General features: G+C 40.2%; 1 protein-coding gene across 1 annotated transcript; it reads right to left on the bottom strand.

Annotated features, from left to right (window-relative positions):
- Positions 1-3,314: 3,314 nt before the first annotated feature.
- Positions 3,315-20,975, bottom strand: loxl1 (lysyl oxidase-like 1). Its single transcript, XM_031281553.2, has 7 exons — positions 19,424-20,975; positions 15,291-15,399; positions 14,054-14,191; positions 9,027-9,183; positions 7,734-7,829; positions 7,237-7,352; positions 3,315-3,411 (listed from the first exon to the last, which is right to left on the bottom strand). Exons 1-7 carry the CDS (start codon positions 20,541-20,543, stop codon positions 3,405-3,407), a joined length of 1,743 nt encoding a protein of 580 aa, XP_031137413.1. The 5' UTR covers positions 20,544-20,975; the 3' UTR covers positions 3,315-3,404.
- Between the last annotated feature and the right edge of the window lie 1,790 nt (positions 20,976-22,765).

Raw genomic sequence — 22,765 nt, 5'->3', positions numbered from 1 at the left:
AAACTGAAAATAAAAATGTGGAGGAGTGAACATGTTGTTTTGTTTTATGTTGATTCAATGAAATTAAAAGCTAAATTTTTGCATTTGGGCAAACAGCTGGACAGAAAACAAACTTCCAACTTTCAACCTGCCTTTTCTCTGATCTACTTGTGCACGCTGTAAGGTCCTCTCCTTTGTTTTCTTTCCTTTTGTTCCTTCCATCTTGTTTTTCAAAGACTGAATCAATGTTTTAGAAGGCAATTCCTCATATTTCTAGATTATTTCTTTAGAGCTTGTGATTTTTGTTCCCACTTGAATGGTTTTCCGGTAAAAAGATCTTGAAAAAAGATATCTTGACCTTTAGTCATAGAAGTGTAATGAAGCTTGTAATCACTCCACAAATATTGCTTATTAGTCTACATTTCCATTTCCAAATGAGAATGTGGTACAACATTGCTAACTCTTTTCCAGTCATTGTTACTATTTGGTTATGAGAACTTGGCAACAATGTTGAAGGAAAACAAACCAGAAGATAGTCAACTAATCACTTCCCTGACAAAACCATACTTTTTGTGTAGTTTTTTATTTAATTAATAACATTATAAGATCCTCTCTTACTATTGCAACACAGGGCTATGTTCCATGTAATGACTCTTAATGCTGTGATTGGGCTCTGTTTGCTGCTGAAAAAGAAATCACATGAAATGTCAGATGTTAATTGGCAACAAAAAACTGAAGAGAGTTAAGTTGAAAAAATAAATGGATCTTTGGCTGTGTTGTGATAGTGTCTGACCCAAGCAGATTATTTTAAAGGATGTGTACACACATCTCAACATGGCAGATTTTGTAAAATAAACTACAACATAACAACTAGTGTGACTGATACATGTATGCACAGCACCGGTGCCACCACCCAGGAGTTTGCAGGCATCATATATGCAGTGTGTATTTTCTGTATTCATAAAGGTCAGCTTTGCATCCCTGCCTGAATCATGCATGACAAAATTGCATACAGTACCCAGGAAAATACCTTAATGAATTAAACATATTACCCCTAATCTCTTATGAAGTGGATGATTTCAGTAACTTGTCACACCTGCCGCATAGCATTTCCTTAGAATCTATTGATATGTATTCTGTATAAACGTCATACAAGCACAGGGATCCACTGTGGTGCATAGCATTCATATTTCATTCAGTGTGCACAGCAGATATGTAATTGTTTTTATTGTATATGACATTTTTGACAGGTGTTTACTGTTAGAAAAATACAAATTTCGTCACCACATGTCAAAGATGCTGTATAACTGTCACCAACTCTTGTGCTGTTATTCCACTGAATGTCATGTTGTTACATCTTGTCAGTGAGCGTACAGTATGATCATGAGCTACCCACGTAGGAAAATGCACATCAAATTAAAGAATTGTCTATTTACTGTAAAAAGGGCAATACATTGGATACCAAAGACAAGGTCTATTTTGCATTTAAAGTGAAAACTTTGAAATTGCAGAATAAAAACTAGTAATAAACTAATTTGTTACAAACACTAGCAAACTCATTTTTGTGCTTTGCCATTGCTTAATCAATACAGAGACCAGATTGTTCCTAAGAAAAAAGCTAAACTTCAGTAATCACATTTATAGATATTAAAGTTAAAATTCTTAAGCCACAGTCAACTTCAGTCAACTATAACTTCTCAACAAGGTAACCAACTCTTGGTACTGTGCCCTGCTGTTGTGTGGAAAACTACTCGCCCAGTGTGCACTATGAAATTACATCACAGTTGCTTATGGCATGATGGAGGAAGGCCATTTATTGACTGACTTCTTTATTAAAACTTGAGTTCACTGTAAACAGTTGCTCTTCTGCTGTACTGCTACTGACAAAGTTGGTGCTCGAGGAGTGTTTGATGTAGTATCAAATTGCACTTGCTGTTACAATCAGTAACTACAAGTGTCGCCAGACCAACCAGGACGGAAATCTTAAGGATTATAACTTTAAATCTTTTGGAATATAGCTAAGTCATAGTATGCGTCCTATATCATGTGATCTTTGATATATTCAACAGATTTGTGGGTTTTAGCTGTGTGCTGCAAAACATTGGTGGGAGGCCGAAGTGAACCATTGCACAGCTCACTCAATAAGAGAGGTAGGTAGATATGGTTTGCTTACGCTCTGCATTATAATACTAAGTCTGTAGCAGTAGTGTTTTCTTTCCAACAACTATTTGAATAATTCAGATTATCAAGAAAAAAAAAAAAATAAAGTTCATTGAATTCCACGAATTACAGTAACAGGTCAAACTAGATACACAAAGTACAATCAGTTACAACAAAATAATCTCCATCATTAAAGTCATGCATCAGTGGAATATTTGTATAAACATTCTTCAAAAGGTATAGATGACCTATGTGCCATCTGACCAGTGTTGGTAGTTGAAGAAGAGACCCCAAGACAGTGTAAATATACAGCTTACATACTGTGAGTCTAGTTTTCTGGAAAGCACCCTTTTCTGCTAGTTGAGCTTCCTGTTCCTGTTTTACTGAAATAAGAAAGGACGAATGGGGCCACGACACGAATATGCAAGGATTTAGAGGAGTACAGCGCAAGTACTGACAGTTTGTTTTTATGTTGACTTACAATTTCATGGATTTGACAAATGCAAATATGACCTGCTGTCTACCTCTTGCTGTCAACACAACATTAAACAGGGTGTGCCCAGAGAATCACAGTATCTCAGCCTGACCCACTAAGGCAGTGAAGAGAAAAAAAGCAACAAACAACTAACATTATAGTTCTTCTGAGTCACTGGGCATCTCTGTCTGTCCCCACACACTATGGATGAATGCACCTGGGAAGACTTTGTCCCCTAATTTTATTTGCTGGATCACAGCTGAACCCTGACTCGTCTCATTTCAGCACCGGCACCGTTTCACGTTTTATTTATAAATCAAACAGAGCCACTCTGCTGGGGGTGTGCATAGATGTTTGTGTGCAAATATAGTAAACACCTCTTTTGAAAGGCAATGATGTGTCCTAGCATTAACCAAACCAGACTGGTAGAGATGCAATATGAGAAATGTAGTTGGTAGGACAATATTATAACATAGATTGGAGGGATGTGGACTGATGATTCATTATTGAGATATCAATGTGCAATATGCATTATGCAATGTAGTGTGTGTGTGTGTGTGTGTGTGTGTGTGTGTGTGTGTGTGTGTGTGCGCACATGTCTACTTTAAACCCCCACATTGTGTTCAGTGCCAGTGGGACCCTTGTTGGCCATGGACTCAGTATACCAAGACAGCACAAAATAGTAGAGACAAACAGCATCAACAATGAACCAACAACAAATGGATTCCATTCACATTTCAATGGAATAGCAATCAGGGTCACTCTAGCATGGCAGCCTTCCAGTGCCGGATCAAGACCTGTAAAACAAACAGACAACAAATAACACTTTTGTTAGAGGAATGTTAATAGTCCAGACTCAGTGGAGCATGCCAATGCAATATGAGATACTGCACATAATGAACATTTTGACTGGGCTCAAACTAAATAACTGCTCAGGTAAAGTTATGTACTATCTTTGACCCCATGAATTACAAAAATGATTATTGCCAATCCAAAATACCGTTCACAAAGATGTTTTCTGTTCACATACATTTTTAGACCATTTTATACAATTGTATTCACACTGTAATGCCAAAACTATGCAAGATCTTTTTTCTTATAATTTAATTTTGGTTACAAAACAATCAAACTGTATATTACCACCATCTGATAAGAAGTTTGGCTGTTCGCTAAGCTCCGCCGCCCTTACCTACTGTTTTAATGCCTGTCAATCTTTACATTCTTGCACTACATATAATGCAGTTTACAGTGATAACAGTGGCAGACTTACCACTTAAATTCTGAAATGAAGTATGATAGCTCCTAGATTTCAGGCAGAGGTAGACAAAAAGTCGGCTTCTTTTTGTAGCTGGTGTACATCCATTTTCCTGGCTGAAATGACACCTGTCGCTGGCAGATTTCTAGCTAGCTAATTAAGCTAATGGCAGCTTCATGCATTGGTTGACAACGTAAAAGTGGCAAAAAGTCAGCATCCTCAACAGTGATGACTTATGCAGAAGACATGTAACACTACATAAAGTAAAAAGCATTGTTCTTGTATTGCAGTGTACAGCCAGTGTGATAAGTAAAAACGTAAAATCCAACCGTTATTTCATTTGAGCTCAACGCAGTTTGGCTGAGTAGCTTATATGTACATGCTTGTTTGTATTTTCAAACAGTATGTCTCACTTTTAACGTTACAAGGGAAAAAGCTTTTAGGATGAGGACTAACCAATGTGTTTGCTGGGGGTTGCTGGAGTGTCACCTTTCCCAAATCTAATAAAGAGCAGGACAGAGTCGCTAACAAAACTCTGACAGCTTCTAGCTTCTAGGATCAGCTGTTGCTAATTGGGCAATCACTGTTGGGAGGAGGGACTCAGCATCCAAAAATAACAGTTAATCCTTGGCCTGCTGCATTGAGATCTTTCTCAATCATTTTGCAACAGAAAGTTGTGTTTTGTAATCAGCTACAGTACATAAACACATAATACATCAAAACCTAATTTCAAGTGTATATACCATATTGGACACCTGGATATAACACAACCCTGATTATAAGACAACCCCCTTTTTTCCCCAAGACAAATTTTTGGGAAAAATACATTTTGAAGAAAAGAAAAAGAAAACAGATTACATAGGCTACATTAACATGATGTGAGTGGATTTATGTTTTTAATCTTTTTAAATATCAGACTGAATATCAGAATGATAGAAATAGGACTCATGGCATCTGCTATCGTAATTCTTTTATTGGCATTAGTACCTAACTATTACTCCGATTCTCCACTGGACACGTCTGTGCTGCGTTCCGAGTGAGTTCCGGTTTTGTTCGTCCACGCGCCGTACCACACCAGGAGCGTCTCAGAAGCGGAGCGTCTTGCTGCCCGAGTTGCAGATTGTATTGTCTCTACAAGTACTTTACAGAACAATCACAATTTAAGCTAGTATCTACCTTCCACTCCAAGCACACCTGCAATTAAACTCCATGCCTTCTCTTTTCTGGTGTTGTCCTGAAAAAAAGATCTGTGATATCTATTAGATTTATCAACCTCCAAGATTGTTGTCTGTGGTGTTGTTGGAGACATAAACGATATTGAGGGGTGTCTTTTGGTGAATTGACTGGATAGTCTCGCTGTTTCATTTCCTGCTTGGCTGTCCGAACTAAACCTGTTTGAGTCGTGATTCACTCGGATCTTTAACCAGACTCTTTAAATTAACTCACGAGTCGCGAGTCTCTAGTATCATTAACTTGGATCAGTTTAGTCCTACTACAATTCAATCTAAAATGATAACAGCGCCATACACAAACCTCTTGCAACATTAGCTACTACTAGTCCTAGCCATCTCAGCTGCCAAAAGCTTTATAACTTACAATTTCGTAGGCAACCACAACTCCACAAGTCAACTCAAGCGACTGAGTGAGCAGAGAGACAGTCCGAGACACTTCCCGACCCGCAGACTCAGAGCCGGAAACATTGCAAGCTCACAGACCACTCGAGAACTCACGAGCCCTCGACGACCCACGAGTCCTCGGCGACCCGCGAGCTCCCGTGCGAGTCAGTCAGTCGCGCGAATCAGCCGGCTACGTTGTCATGAGTGGATCATTCTGTAGCAGACGAGAGAGTGAACTTCACTCGAGCTCAGGGTAAAGCAAATCAACAACAAAAGCCATTCTTTCACTTCTGAAATAACATACAATGTTCTGCATGTAGCCTAGCTAGGTTTACTGTAGGTTTTGGTGTAAAATGTAGTATGTTAAAATGCAATTAGGTCGAGCAGACAGTCCAAAACATAGCAAGCTCACCTCGGTTCGCCTCCCAGACAACTCACGAGTCCTCAGTGACTCGTGAGTTGTCAATTCTCGCGCAAGTCAGTCAATTGCGCGAATCAGCCGGCTATGAATGGATCTGTAGCAAACGAGCGAGTGAAGTCTCTCCTCGAGCTCAGGGTAAAGCAAATCAACAACAAAAGCCATTCTTTCACTTCTGAAATAACATACAATGTTCTGCTTGTAGCCTAGCTAGGCCTACTGTAGGTTTTGGTGTATAAATGTAGTATGTTAAAATGCAATTAGGTCAAGCAGACCAGTCTGAAACATTGCAAGCTCGCCTCGGCTCGCCTATAGATCAATACTAACTCAAGTGACTCAAACAACCCGGATCAGTTTAATGAGTGACTCAGAATAACCCGAATCCTTAAAAGCAATCGAGTTTGCCAGGACTAGTCCGAACGGCCCATGGCTCGCGTGAAAATAGACCTGGCGTACCGTTACCTTGCATAAGCATGGACGCCTGGCCAATAAATGCTATTGAAGGGCGGGTCTTGGCGTGGCCAAAGTGGGATTCATAATATCGCGAACGGAGCAGAGAGCCGCATCACGCACGCTTCTGGGACGCACCGTGGCACAGCTAGTGGAATAGCAAGCATTGACTTGAATGGCAGTGATTGCTCGGGGGCCCGCGGCGGCTCCGGAACGCAGCGCAGACGCACCCGTTGGAAAATAGGGGTTATATTCAGCTTTCAATTAACTCTGGAAATGCTTTGGCAAACACATGTTTAAGTGCATGTTTCAGGTTTCACTGTACTGGTGAAACTAAAGGAAACTGACTTCAGCACTTGAATGATGCTTTCCTCATGTATAACCACTCTCTATATAAAGTCTTTTCAAGAGGATATGATAGCAATTCTGAGTGCAATGATACACTTCCTAATAGCGCTATTCAAAAGTTCAACACCCCTACATCTCCCTTTGAGAGAGACTATGAAAGTTTTAGAGGCTATTAATCTTAACTGGAGAATGAGAACATAATTCATTAAATCATCAAATATTTCAGCCAGGAACCCATTAAGTCGACTAAGTAATTCAAAACACTGTGAGGCTCTTCATAAAACTGCATTTAGCTTCCACCCTGTTATGTGCTTCAGTGTAACTCAGCAGTGAAAACATGACACAAACCCTGATTTACGGCCTTTCAGTTCCCATTCTACAAAAACACAATATCTGAAAACTGCCCAGGTTTTACTTGCACAAACAAGCAGTAGATTATGAGGACATTGCATATAAATGTAACACTCTCCCAGTAAATTATTACTAATCAATTACCAACTATGTGATAAAAGTGTGTACATTCTCTCTTACTTACTGTGCTATCTTGCAGTTGGTTGTTGTAACAAACCGTCCTGTGTAGTGTATATTACATCTGACCACATTGTTGGTGAAGTCTGATTCCAGCACCAAGAATTTAGGATTAACCTGGAGCTGAGAGACAAAAGACAGATGGCACATTACAACTCCCCATAATCATGAAATTAAAATGAAACAGCTAATAGGTGAAGAAAGAAGGTATTTGGGATGGATAACACTGAACACAATCATGTATAGATCTTTTGTGTGTACATCTTGCAGCCATACTGACAAAATAAAATATGCATGGAAAATAGAAAATGAGATGGATGGGAAACCAATGCCACTGAGACATGAAGTGCTCACACACCAAAAAAACTAGAACACTTCAGTAACTTTATAACTCTTTTATAACCCAGATCAATTTGTTTTGGTGACCCAGACCTTCACTCTCTTCCATGAAATGTGACCTTGCTCTGTCCACAAACTTGCCACATATTCTCACTTGACTCCTACCTTTAGTATGTAGTTTCCAGGCTGGATGTCGGTGATATCGATCCACTGGCAGTCAATATCTGCATTGTATGTATCGTAGCAGCCGGGGCTTAGCCCCTGAAGAAACAGAAAGGAGGAGATACGCTCGTGAGGAATACTAATCCAAGATAAAAAAAAAACTTGCAATTTTATTCGTACCCCGCCGGTGCACACAGCAATGTGTTCTATTAATACCCCGTCTGGTACAAATATCAATGTATGCTATTTTATTTATCCATACTAATCATGTATTACACCTTTTTGAAATATTATCGTTGCAGTGTCCAGTATTTCGCACATAGAGAGACGCTAATGCATACACTTGCGTGGGCCGCAATATTTTTTTTTACAGGGTGGTAGGGGAAGATTCATGAATATTCATTAGGGAACTCATCACTGATTGGCTCGTCCTGACATTCTTACCCCTAACCATAACCAATCCCACTCCTCTTGCCTAAACCTAACCAACCCAACCAGAGCAGGCAACGAGTACTAGCCATTCAGGGATGAGTCCCCTAATGAATATTCATGAGTCTTCCCCTACCACCGTGCAAAAAAAATTTCGCGTTCGCGGGCCCTGACTTGCGCAATGGCATGCAAATTATCCAATACAAAATGAAAAAAACAAGATCTCCTCACCAGGGAATCCATCTCCAGACTCCCAGATCAAAGCTCAGTGTTCTAACCACTCACCTAGCAGTTCTTACAGAATGTTGTACAACTGTTTACCACTTGGTGTCTTCAAGCCTCGGTTGCTAGGTAACCATACTGTATACAAAAAATAGGTACTAACAAACTAACGGTTGTATGCTTTCACTGAAGACAGAAAGCGCAACTGTAGTATCCATTTTCCGCTAGAAATTCAATTGTTATTAACTTTAGAGACAAAACTTTCCTAATATGCCAGTTTCTGCTGTCATGGAAGATGAATGTCCGCCATGATTTCAGTGCATGCGAGCAACGTGTTTTTGTTGTTACATCACAGGGTGTGAATAGCTCAGCTGTGTGGCCGAGGCTATTCATACCGGGGGTGCAAATAGACACTCTGATATTTTTTTCATTCAGAACTTTTACCACAACAATATTTGTGTACAATATTGATCAACTGAGTGTCTTTTTGCAGTTGCACTAGTCAAAAATAGTGTAACTACAGTAGATGGATATTGGCTTTGTGATTGATAAAGCAAGTGGTGTAAGGAAGTGGACTAAGTGTATTGCTGGTGACCACCAAATGAAGGTGAACATAATATTTCATGTTTTGGTTTGCTGTGTTACCTGAGTGTGAGTGGTGCATGCATATCGCTTTAGGTGACCAAAGTCACAGGTGGTGTCCTCCAGACAGAAGCTAGCCTTGTGTCCCTCTGCCACTTTACGGCCAGTGCTGACCTCCAGTAAATCATAGTGGCTGAACTCATCCATGCTGTGGTAGTGCCTGTCGGAACAAGCAAAAGACTGTGAATGTAGTGAAAAGTGAAACAAACGTCTTAGTTAAAGTGGGCAATCAAAGAGTTTAAGTTTATTTTAGCGTTATCTGTAATGCCATGTTTGCCTAAGAACCAGTATCTAAGCAACAATTACTTTCAGTTTATCAAGTTTGTTAATTACATTGCCATTTTGTTTCAATTTAGCTTATCCAAGTGAGACTTTAAAGACGTGAGTGACGTAAGTGAATTCATAGACCCGCTGACCTCATCTGCTAACAAGTGATGTTGCACCTTGACTTGACACATCATAAAGTATCAAAGGACAACGGATACTAATTAATGGCAACAATAAAGTATTTCTGAAGCACATTTAACACCCTAATGAAGTATGAATGTTGTTAATTAGCTTGTATCAGTCAGCAAGATCAGAGGTGTTTGTGTGTGAGAACACAACACCTCTGTGTGAGTGTGTGTGTGTGTGTGTGTGTGTGTGTGTGTGTATGTGTGATCATTTTCATGTGTTCGTGCGCATATTTGTGTGTGTGTATCACAGTATGTGTGTATTTGTGTGCTGGTTGCAGTGTGTTTCTTTGCACAGCTTTAGCAGCTTAGAAAAGCCTGGATGCACATGGCCACTGATCATCTCAACTGAACCAGAATATGAACCAAGGGACTCTGTCAAAGTGCTGGTCCATTTGAAATCATCTGTTATATTAACTGTTGTATGACTTGGACCTATCCCAAATATCAAAGTGACCCGGGATGCTATTTACTTATCACAAGCCTGCTGAATTTTGTCACATTATAAGAATATCATTATATACGTATATACTGTATACATATATCTATATATTCAGTGTCACGATGATGTCATGATTTCCCTGTAAACTTGGGGGCACATGTTAGACAGGCAAAGGAGAACCATATTGTGTGGTTACAAAGTGCAGAAGTCAACATACAGCAGAACATACCCTTTCATGAGAAAACTATGCTTTTCCATAGCACATAGAAAGTGCTGACAATTAACTTTGACTGGTATGCTGCTGGTGGCACAAATATGAGCAGAACGTGAGGCCGTGGAGCACTGCTGAACATGAAGCATGGCTATAACGTTTCCAGACATGACATCATTTGTCACAGGCACAACAAATACAGTATGTTAGTAGCGAGCATTCTGGTCTGTATAACTAAGATAGCAAAATTCCTACAGTGTGTACACATTTCTATGCACAAGTAGCTAAATCTATTGCAATCTAATGCAGCAGCTTCACAATGATCTCTACCTTAATAAAGCTCAGAGAGGTGTTAATCTAACCCATTTTGGAAAATGTGGGTTGTGCTATTGTATTGCATTGTATCGTCTCATTTCGATTTTGATTTTGTTAAACCCATACTGACAAAATATGTATTATTGTCTACAACACATATGATTATATAACAACTATAATAAAACAAAAATGAATACCACAACAAACTACAGTACACTGTCCAAAATGAGTTGAATCAACTTTGACAAAATCTCAACAAAAGCTGAGCATGATAAGCCTTATATATAAGCAAGTGTACCCAAATAACTTTTTTTATATTATAAGGAAAACAGTAAGTAATGAAAAACAACAACAAAAATATGTCCCGTTGTTTGTGTGGACCTAAATACATGTTTCATTCAGTGTGGCGACAAGACATGTAGGATAATGTGTATGTGTTACGTTAGTAACCTGTTTTTGTGCACTGTATAGTTGCTCTACCTGCCTTTTTTGGGGGAAAATAGAAACATTTAAAATAGTTCTCATGTGAGCTCTTATGCAACATGAGAGCTCACATGCTATTTTTAATTTCATGTTACCAAAGTTCCTTATGATAAAATCACACAAAGATTAGCCAAATAACTATTCCTAAAATTCAGCTAATACTTGACAGCTGGCGAGGTATAACTGTTTTCAATCCATCACACTATAGATTAGATTATAAAACAAAACCTTTCAAAATGTTAATCCCAATAGCTGCACTTTGAGTCTTATATACAAAATGGCCTACATAAAAATGACTATGATCCTAAAGGCAACACCCACCTGAAATTACCAGCCGTTATTGCAAGTATTTATTTCCATTATCCTTTGATTCTTAAATTGCACCACACAATATATTTAATTGGTGTTGACTTTAGTTGCTGCAGCAGGTGAGGTAAGCACTGGATCTCCTACAGTCAGACAAAATCAGACTATATAAATATTTTCCTTTCGCCTTACTTCATGGTCCATGTTTCAACATAGCAACAGCCTTTACTGGAACAGTCATTAAAGATTGAAGGATGACTTGGAAGGGAACGTGGGTACTTTCCACTAACGAAGCAAGTGACCATTCAAGGACTCATTCTTTCCATAGGAGAGGCACCCAATTATGAGCTGCTCTCAGGTAGAAACCTGTCAGTTATTATCTGCTGCTGAACACTATCTTTTGTGATTATTGGCATAAATTACTCTATACTATAAGTTACTCTGTTGACATGCAAATCTTGATGGCCGAGTGTGTTTACAGGTTATTGTATGTGGGGCACACAGGCATTTTTGTGCAGTGTTTGAGTGTATTCACACATGTATAAACCAGGGCTGGGGTGATGGTGGGTGTGGCTGGAGGGAGGGTGGGGGGGCGCATTGGAAGGTTGAAGCACAGTCTTTGTTTGTGTTCCAGAAAGTGCCATTCATTTCAGTGGCAGTCTTGAGATGATTATCTGGAGTGTGTGTGTGTGTGTGTGTGTGTGTGTGTGTGCGCGTGCGTGCGTGCGTGCGTGCGTGTGTGTGTGTGTGTGTGTGTTTGTGTGTGTGTGCGTGTGAAATAGAAAGAAAGAGTGCAGGAAGCAGAGAAAAAGACTGAGGGTGGGAGGTGCTGGATTGCGAGGTGCCTGGAAGGGTCCCCTGCCTCCTCGGATTCCTGGATCACCTCACTGACTATGTCAACTATAGAGAATGTAGAGTTGGAAGGACCAATAGAGGATTTAAGAAGAATAATTTGAAATTGTAATTTACGAAACATTCCAATCCTTCTTCGAAGTCATGAGTCACTTTCCACTGGTGTTGCAACAAACAAGACTTTGAGGGTTTCTCAGATCACAGCTTGGGTTGTAAAACACAGAGAACTACAGTAGGTTCTTTGAGAACTATTTAGCAGTGGCCTGACATTTGCCTTCCACAAAGTGCAAACAGGATATGAAGACATACATCCAAGCACCTGCATAAACAGCAGCTATGATCTCTGACCACAAAGGTCACACACTTAAATAAAGTTGTATCGTAAGGGACTGTGACAAATAAAGAACAAGTTGAAGAACTCTATCATTAACTTTCTCTACCAAATAAGAATTCTGTGTCCTCGATTGTTTTAAAAAAAATAACATACAGAATTCCAACATTTTTACAACACCATGATACTCAAGAGGATGCTGTTCCCTTCCCTTCTTCTAATACTCCAGTGAGAAAGATAGGGGTGAATGTAATGAAAAGCAGAACTGTCAACTACACAGCTTATTCAACAGAACAGAAATGTAGGGCAGCAACGTTTATTGTGAAAATCTGGCCTAGAGATGTTTTTCTCCTACAGAGATTTCTTTGTTAAGAAACACCCTATCCCAGTAACCCATATCCATGCCATCATACTTTAGCAGCTGTGTGATCTGGTGTCACAGATTGACAAGAAAAAATGATGGATTTGTCATTCTGATCACACAGCCAGTGGAATTATTGTCTTGGCTTTCTGCCTCCTGGGAACCACTGTGTAAATGCAGACTGATGTCAGACAGCAACAACACTGCCAATCTCCTAACAGCCAGTCAACATTCCTCTAAGATGAGGATAGTAAAGCAGAGCAGCAGAGCCTGGCACTAGGTTCAGTGGGCGGACTTGCTAAAAGTGAGATAAAAGCCAGTCTATGGAATATAATGTTATAAAATCCTGACGATACCCCCAAAATCACCTCATCAGCCATCACTGACTTGCTAAATCAACTAAAATATGCCCACTGAGAAACACAGTAAGAATTGTGCTTGATAAATTGATCAAACCCACATATACACTTATTTTTCATGCAATGTAGAATATTTTTTTTTTATTTCACACAGGGTTGGCTCTCTAATGGACTCCATAAGTTTGACTCCCATCTCCTCTTCAAACCAGGAAAATGAATGTGTACTTTCTTGGCCAACCAGGGGCTTTTCTTGTAGTATGACCGTGTAGGACACAATATGGATTTTATAGGGCGCTATGACACCCAATCTGCATTTATCTTTAATCAAATGGCATTGACATGTGCCAGATCATCTTACTCAACATGAACTTAGTGGTCTGTTGGTCTATTCGTTACACACAACATCTATTTTTTTTCTATATTTCCCTATTTTAAGTTTTTTTCTTATCCGAATCTAGGTTCTAAGGACAGAGGATGTCGTACACTGTACAGTTTGTAGAGCTGCTTGAGGCAAATGTGTAATTTGTGATATTGGGCTATATGTAAAAAATGTATTTACTTGACTTGCAAATCATCATCCATCATGGTTCTGTACATTAATTAAATATTATTCATGGAATATTATGATTCACAAATTCAGCTAGATCAGGACTTTACAACCTTCAGAATCTTACAAGCAAAACTAACAACCAGATCTATCTATTTTGTAAAATTGCAATAACCTTTTTATGAGTAATGTGATCAACATATACCAGTCTATGTGTACAGATATTAGTTATGTAAATAAACAAATACACTTAGTAAGAATAAAATCAGATTTACATAAATATGCTTGCACACTAGCTCCCTGGTTACAGCAACAGTCAGTAAAGCATAATTATCTGATTAGGTGAAATCTGTTTTGTATTAAGTACTTACTGATGACAGCTATGCCACTCCCAGGTATGACGTGGCCTGTTAGGCATGAAGTCGGCAGTCCCCTTGTTCTTCACCCTCTGTGGGAACCGCAGCAGGACCCTTACATCATAGTCGGTGATCTCGGGGCCATAGGCGGAGCTGAATGGCGGACACATACATCAAGACAAAAAGTAAGGGAAACTGCACTAACCCTAACCCTGCAAAAAGAATGTCGGCATGTCTGTTTCTCATAACTAAGACAAAGAAAGGAAAAAAAGAGCCGGACTGGAAAGGCTTGGAGGCAGAAGCATATCTACTAAATAATTCATTCTACAGATTACAACCATCTCTCCAAACACAGTTTCTACATGGGTAGAGGAAACATTCTGTTGCACGATTCACTTTTTTGTGTGAAAAAGGAGGCACAACCTCGAGTTCACAATACCACTGAAGATCTAAATCATTCATCTTGTGGCTGTTGTTGACATTGGAGTGTATGGCAAATTACAACAGCCCATCTGTCGGTAATTGCAGCAAACTCAGACAGGATATGAAAGGGCTTTGAGGGATGACTGTGCTTGTGATTGGAAGAGGGCAAATAGAGCAGCCATGGGGACAGCACACCTCCATCATTTCAATAGTGTCTTTAGTGCAAAGGCAGTCAGAGGGCCCAGGCCTGGGGCTCGGTGGATGCTATCCACCAACACAAAGAAATGAAACTAACAACAGTCCGTATCCCTGAGGGTGACCAGGATTCGGTTCACTTATGTTATGCTGTTGGTCAACTTTTTACATTATTTCTAGATACTATTGCACAGAACTGGTATAATCCTGAAGGCTATGTTAGAATTAAAGGAAGGTTCACTCGCTGGTTAATGCTACCTAAAGGTGAAGCAGCTTAAAAAGAATGGTATTCTTTCACACAAATTAGTGCTTTGCTTTAATGTACGATTCAAAGCAGGGTTCAACCTGGACAGGATATAAGAAGGATACACTGAGTCAGGAAATCATTTATTGTTTCTAATATACCACAATTGAATGTCTTTGAAATGTGCTACCATTGAGCCAACAAGCTACCCTTTAAGATTTCGCAGAAACCATTAAAATGAGAACATTTGTCATTAACATGAAAACATTAACATGAAAACAGGACCCACTGAGGAAAGGACATGTTTGATACTGTGACTTTAGAATGAACCCACTGAAAAGGTGAATAAATAAACACAAGCCAGCAAAGGACATCCACAATTGGGTTTACCTTGACAGACATTTTTCTTCCGCAGCACAGCGGAGTGAATACATGTGGGCTCTCTGGATATATGTGGAAGCCTGGACATAGTTGGGATCAGGAACCAGGTCAGGCAAACCTGAAATAATAGACAGACTGCTCACCCTATATTGTCATTCAACAACACTCAACCTTGTTTCAGTAAGTAAAAGTAATTTGCTCAGATGTGCTCAGAATACTGAAAACAAAAGAGTAATTACTTATGAATTAGTCAAAGGGAAGTTTTAGACTTAAACATGATAATACACAGCATTTACAATGTTATTAAGTGTAGTCACCTTTTGAGCTCTACAAATGTATTCCCTTCCCATCAGTGCCAGCATACACCACAGAAACAGAGGAACTCTTTAGCATATTTGTCATCAACTTTTTATTACCTGGTAATTATGGTGGTGCTGATCGGAGGATATGATGGGCAAACATGCACAATTCAAGACTGGGTCTCTCTAGAGATAGCCTTCGGCCACTAATTACTGTGCATTCCAGATTGTTATCATGGTTTTCTAATGAGACACTTTTGCTCCATAGGCCTGTCAAACAAGGTTGATTTTAGGGTGAGAGAGAGCACAGAGTTGCAAAAGAGAACCTTTTTATACCAATAATTTCTTGCCTTCTTGGCTAATGTGATGTGACCTTCTATGTGCACTGATCTTAATAAGAATGTGTCACTTCAGCATAACCTTTAATATAGTAAACGTAGAATGACTAGTCATATGTGTTGGGGATAAGGCTAAACTTGGAAATATCTGAGCTACAGTATCACAGGACAGCTTGTTGCAATGCAGCCTGTTTTTCATACTTTAGATTCTGCAAACAAGTGACAGAGATGAAGAGATGAGGGAAGGCATATGTGCACAGAGATACAGCAAGAGAGCCAGACAGAGACACAGAGAGGGAGAACGTGAATGCCAGGGCAAGAACAACAGTGATCTCACACCACTGCTGTTTTAAAGTGGGCCACTGACCAAGTCTGTCAGAAAACCTGAGGAACAAGTAAAAAAATAAATAAGCAGGCCTGACTTCATCCTGTTCCCAGTAAAGGCCATGCCAGCAAGAGTCTCTGGCGTAGCTTATCATCCCTCTCTGTTTAGATCACAAAGGCCAGACACGCTTAAATGTGAGCTTGTTTAAGCAACTGAAAGTCAAACTATCTGACCTCTAAGCCTGGAAGTGTTAATAAAATAACAAAAATGATGCACAGCCTATCATTTCTGTTGCAGCAAGCTTAAGCCACAAAAAGAAAAAAGATAGAAAACATCCTGTCTGGTTTCCATAAACAGACCATAACTGAAGCCCTTCATGTTAATGCAGAAATTAAAAGACATTATTTTATTATTTTCTATTTGTCCAGTTCAACATCCCGGTGAGTCCTCCCTCCCCAGCTGCAAGTTTAAGTAAGGGCTTTGCCTTTGTGGGCATTGTGTAAACATCCTATATGACAGCTCTCTCCAAGGCAGACGTGAAGGACAGGGGGAAGCTTCCTGGGGCAGACCATGTTAATACTGTAAGACCATTGTGAGACGCAGAGGTTTTCCAACAGCACTCTTAACCCCATTTTCCTCCTCACCCAAGGAAAGCTTTGTTTTCTGCCTCCTAATCTTTTGAAATATGAAATTGGGTCCCTTTCAGAGGGATAAAGTGTATTGAAAAGCCAAAGCTGATCAGCAGCTCTCAACAGCATGTGACAAAGCCACACATTACACTCTAAGTGGGCCACGGAGAAAAGAAACTGAATCTTGCCATGCTTTTTATACCATCTAATATAGCATAATAAAAGACATGAGGGCTAGACTGTTGGCTGCATGGGAACTGCATATTGGAATACTTAGGTCATTTTAAAATGAAAATCACAACATCATTTAATGATTGTATTGAGTATAAAGTCTATTATAACTTATTTTGCCAGGTTGTTTATTATTATCTGTTTTCTCGTTATTACATCTTATCTATATTGATGATAATCAACCATTTTACTTCTGGTAGTCAGTATATTACAGATTTATTTTAGTAAAAGTGAGATGCTAAAACCAGTTCTCTTAATTTGAAGATATCATGTTTGAGCTAATGAGTGAAATAGCTGCAGCTATGCCTTGCAGCTGTCTTAATGAATTAATTACAGTCTAATTATTCTTACATATGACTGCTTGTGGCTTTGTCAGGGAATATGAGAGCAAGGAAGAGTGAGATTAAATGCCAATGGGTATAGTGGGGCAATATGCAAACTTTTTTGACTAATCTCTTTGAACACAGTATATACAGTGTGCTGTGTATTATTCTTGCTCTCTTCATACTACACTTTGCTTCTACTGCCAACCCCTTGTAGCTTTGGCTGCAGGTCAAGCCCTATTCAGTGTATGTGATTCTGGGAACAACTTGTCTGTTGAAACATTTGACAGTTAAAAGAAATGACTTGAAAGTGGTTCTGCACTGAAACTTGTACCATGGCCTTATACTTATTCATTGCCATTATACACTTTGGTTGCTAATGGTAATGCTCGCCAGATTGTCCACCCACGCTAACTCTACCCTAAACCTATTTGTATTTAGTTATATTTTTACTGACCACATACGATAATATATATATTTTAATTTTAAGAATGTATTTGTTTTTCAATCTGCAGCCTGCTCATTGAAATATATGTTTATTTTGATATATCAGTGTATCTTATGTACTTTACAGCCTTTGTTACGACATAACATTACCTTTAAAAATGGTGTTAAATAATAAATACATATGGTTAATAAATATGCGTGTCTGCTGACTTTAGTTTTAAGTAAATTTTAAACTAGTAGATCACAATAGTTATTACGGTACTTTAACAGCCTAATGCCGTGCCATGAAGCAGTGCAATAAAAATGTCAGATTTTCAACAGCCCCCAATTGCTGAATCTTTATCATGATAATTACGGGGAGCACTAAGGCATCTGCACACATGTTGGCTTTTTGTGCTGTAGAAATGCCTCCCAGCACTAGACTGGCTAATGAATGATGAATTCAAGGCATACAGCACACTAAAGAGACTGCTGCACAGCAAAGCAGATCATTGAGTAAAACAAAGGTAAATCTGCATTATTAAGAGCCGGAATCTCGTTGGAGGTCTTCATCTCCTCTCAGCTCAGACCAGACACAGCCTCTGGTGGTCAGAACATAGAAAAACTTCACATGTTGTTTGCATTTAGCTAAGTCATGTTTTCCTTAGCGTTAACAATATGCTCTTGAGAAACGTCTTCCTCCATAGTACAGTGATATGTTATGAAAATATATATTTTTAGGCCAGGGTATTGCACTTTTTGATACTCAATCTTCCCCTAAGAACTCTGACTAAATATTTCTTTGATTTCCTGTAGCTGAAGCAATGGACCCCATGTGTTACAGGGACTTTCCATGCACTCCATCCCCATTGGGGAGTGGTGAAGTACAGTATCCCCCTCCCTTGTTTCCTCTCTCCTGTCCTCAAGCCCAGGAGGCAGCCACGGCCCACCAACACCCCCTGTCACAAGACCCCCTATGAGGTCACCACCACTATTACCTAACTCCACACGTCGCGTATACTTTCGTATACCACAGAACTCCCCACACAAAAACACAGTGGTTCTTGTGTGTGCTCTCTGTATATTGGCAGGGCTTGCTCAACACCTGGTTTCAATAACCATACAAGTGGAAAAAGATGAACCTTGTATCCTTGTCCTTGTGTACTTGCTTTGTTTGTAAACTAAAAAAATATATGTTATACTACATTTTAAGCAGCTATTTCATTCTAACTACAGATATTTGCAACTTGAAAGAAGAATATTGTAAAAAAAACAACATGATTGTGTACTTGAGGGGGGTGGTGAGCTCTCTACTCCCCTGGGTTTTACAAATTTCAGCAATAACAGAAATCAAATCAAAGACAGAAGTACCTTTGGGTGAATGCCTAAAAGTGAACATGCTTCCTGTTTCCGCTGAAAATGTGAAATATTTGCGTGCCCTTGAATTCTCTTGAAAACCAAACATATTGCTACAAATCTGCCATCCCACCCATGTGTCAAAGCCTCTCATAATATTATACAGATTTAAATGAAGGATACATTGTGTTCACAAAACAAAAAGCTTACCGTACCTCTCTGTTCTGGTCGGTACACACTCCCAACATTCATGCCGGGGTTCTCAAGGCCGGAGTTGGGAGAATATCTGCCTGGAGGAATGGGCTGCAGGAAAGAAGGCTGGGGTCTTCCATATGGAGGAAACTGCTCATACTGAGGGCTCCTGACTTGTGGTTGACCAGCTGGTCCTGTCCTGTCCACTATTACGGGAGCTGCCTGGTTGGCATCAGGGGCAGGAACAGCAGGGATGGCAGGAGCAGTCTCCCCGTTAAAGAGACTGTGGGTGTATCTGCGGTCCAGACCATCTGCAAATGGTGGTTGGGCAGCACGTGCAGGCACCACAGGATTGGGCCCATAGCCATAAGACTGGTAGTAACGGTAGCCATCGTCAGTAAAATCAGAGGGAGAGCCTGGGAGCACTGGGGCCAGACCACCTCCAAACCCTGCTCCAGTATACCCCTGTCCAGCACCATACCCTCCACCGCCATACCCTCCAACGCCAAATCCTCCACCGGCAACAGGCTGAAAAGGTGGCTCGTAGCTCCTGACTGGTCCCTCTACAACACTAGAGTCGTAAGGTCCTGGTTGAAAAGGAGGCTGTTGAGGAAATGGGTTCTGTGGGTAGGATGGTATACTATAAGAAGATGAAGAAAAGGATGATGATGACGATGAAGACGAAGAGCCTGTGGATGGCCTGAAGCGAGTGCTAGAGGATCCTTGGAACTGGCTACCACCTGTGCTGCCTGTAGTTTGTCTCCAGTTATCAGGCACTTGCCCAAAGCCAAAAGGATGCCTTGCCTGCCCACGGATAGTCTCAGAGGATCCTCTTGATGGAGCCTGGCGGCGGACATTGCCTCCCGGAGGTCGACGCGAAGAGCGTGGACTAGTGTTTGCCACAACCACGCTGGGACCTCTGTCCTGGGTCCCCGCCCTGGCAGGAACATATTCAGCTCCACTGTTCAGCAGGCTAAACAGCCGGCCATTGTTCTCCCACTGAATCACCTGCCTCCAAGGGGTGGCAGAGCTGTCCTGCCCCTGGCCCCGACTCTGGCTCTGCTCCTGAATCTGTGTGGCAACTTGAGCTTGCCCCAAGCCCAGCAGGATGAATACCAAACATGCCACAACAATAGGCACCATACTGGCTCCAAAGATGCCACCGCTCACCACAGGAAAAAAAACTCCTCCAGTCCACCAGCAGCTCAAACTCAAACCACCTGTAGCTCTGTCAATAAAACATGTGTTACCTCTTCCCGCGGGTACAGCTTTGGTGTGAGTGTTGAGACAGATGCAGTGTTGAAAAGTAAGCCTGTGGTTGAGTGCATCTGCAGGTCTTCACTGTCAGCAGTAGAGGAGGTTGAATGTGCATTCAGGAGCAATCACACCCAGGAGAGTGAAAGTGGGCTTCAGAAGACCAACTGGTGGTGGTATTGTCTGTTAGTGCTATGAGAATATGTCCTGACTTCTCTGCTGGCTCGACTGTCAGTAGACTGAGCATTGCTCTCTGCCTTCTGGAAAGAAGTGTCTGTGCACTGCACGACTGCAAGTTTCTATTTGCATGATTGCTTACAATGGGCTGTGAAAAAATCTCAACTTTTTTTAAGGAGAGGTCCCACATGGCCCTAGTGCTAGTGATGTTTCCTGGCCTGCAGCAGCCAGGGCTCCATGAGGCTTCCAGAGTCAACATTACCATCTGCAAAGGCATTCAGACATATAACACATCTCACTTTTAAGGGCTTTGCTTTCTCTTCTCATCCTGTACAACATGACCTTGATTTTTCCACAGATGTTTCAAAGGCTTGTTCTGTTTTTTCTTTGCCTTTAAACCTTTCAAAATTACAATAATCATGTGTAGATTGGAAATAACTTAATTAGAAAATGGGCAGTTTGTCACAGAGAACCACATGAAACAATAGACAACAGGTTATTTTAAATTTGATCCATTTGATCCAAGAAACTTGGATGCTGATGTACAGTGAGGCGACATTTGCACAAGCAATGAGCAGTTCATAAAGATATACTGTCTGGTAATTTGTAATATGACTTTATATGAATACATTAGTCTTTACAACACAATCCTCTATTTATGTGGTGAGTATGTTAGAAAATGTGGTCTGTATCCTCCACACTAAGAAATATCAAACTGAGGTCAATTAGGAAAGTGTTCAAAACCCTCCCCCACCAAAGCAGTAGCATTCTGAATGCACAAAAGACATGCATACATGCAGACAACACTGTGTGTGCTGTTATCTGCAAATACTAGCACTGTTAATACTGAACTGTTGCACTCAGAGAACCCCATTTACACAAATGTTCTGAGAGACAAGTCATTTGTCAACACATTCATGTGGGATTTGAAACAGCTTGGTTACTGCTTGCCTTGATAGAGTGAGCGCATGCAAACAGAATCAGATTTTTCCCCATTATCAAAGTCATCAGTTTGCAAGGTATTTTCCTTGGCATGGCTCGCATGGGCAATGGCCACAATGTGCCACAGACCAAAGAAAGGACAACATTCCTCTAGGGCTGTAGCAGTGAACATTAACATTGCCGCTCTGAAACAGGATCCAGAAAAACAACCTGATGCACACATGTTGATTTCAATTTACGTCCTCTCCCACAAATGCACAAGAGAAGCTCCACCATGATCATTCCTGTACAATGGAATGTAGTGAGAAGTCTTCAGGGAAAATAGTTGGCCATGGAGAGTGTAGCAGAGTGCATCAATGTGGATATATCATTACTAAATATACACTGTATATTTATCACATATGGGTCTATAGCTGTTTTCTCATATTGCCATGAAATGACTCAAAACACATTTATAAAAGGCTGACTTCATGACTGAAGATCAAACGTTTTTAACTTTACATTTTTTCTGCTATTTTGACAAAAGTATATGGAAAAAATGTCAACCTATTTATGAAATGCATCCTACTCACTGAAAGTACTAGATAAAACACCAATTTGCTGAAGGATAATTATTAGATAAAATACCAATAAGAATTTCTGAGAGGTCAACAAGGCCATTTTTATGCTTGTACTTTATATGCAGCATCATATTTTACCATCAGTACACCACCACTGGCATATATTATATTGCCAAGTCACAGGACAGTGAAATATATATAGTTTATAGTTGGCTATATCTTCTTTCTTCTTAATTTATTTTTCACTACCCCCTTTCCAGTGTGTGTAGATCTTTTTGCTGTGATACCTTGAGAGGGGATTTTTACTTGAAAGTGACACAAAATGGAGAAATTCCTTGAGGAAGGATAGTGTCAGATTCTTCCTGGCTCACACTGTCCCACATTGTTTAGTGCCTTTTAAAGCCAAGATTCTTTCTATCTTTTGGATCAGTC

The sequence above is a fragment of the Sander lucioperca genome, chromosome 3 (assembly GCF_008315115.2).
Source record: "Sander lucioperca isolate FBNREF2018 chromosome 3, SLUC_FBN_1.2, whole genome shotgun sequence".
Classification (NCBI taxonomy): Eukaryota; Metazoa; Chordata; class Actinopteri; order Perciformes; family Percidae; genus Sander; species Sander lucioperca.
The sequence above is the reverse complement of the archived record's forward strand: the minus strand, read 5'-3'. Positions and strand labels throughout refer to the sequence as shown.

Bases quoted from the DNA above. Each gene is read 5' to 3' on its own strand.
- loxl1 (XM_031281553.2), bottom strand. From the start codon at position 20,543: ATGGTGCCTATTGTTGTGGCATGTTTGGTATTCATCCTGCTGGGCTTG. The intron at 14,192-15,290 runs GTAAACCCAATT...TCCGCCATTCAG, and splicing joins GAAGAAAAATGTCTGTCAAG to CTCCGCCTATGGCCCCGAGA. The intron at 7,830-9,026 runs GTAACACAGCAA...CTGTTTCTTCAG, and splicing joins CATGCACCACTCACACTCAG to GGGCTAAGCCCCGGCTGCTA.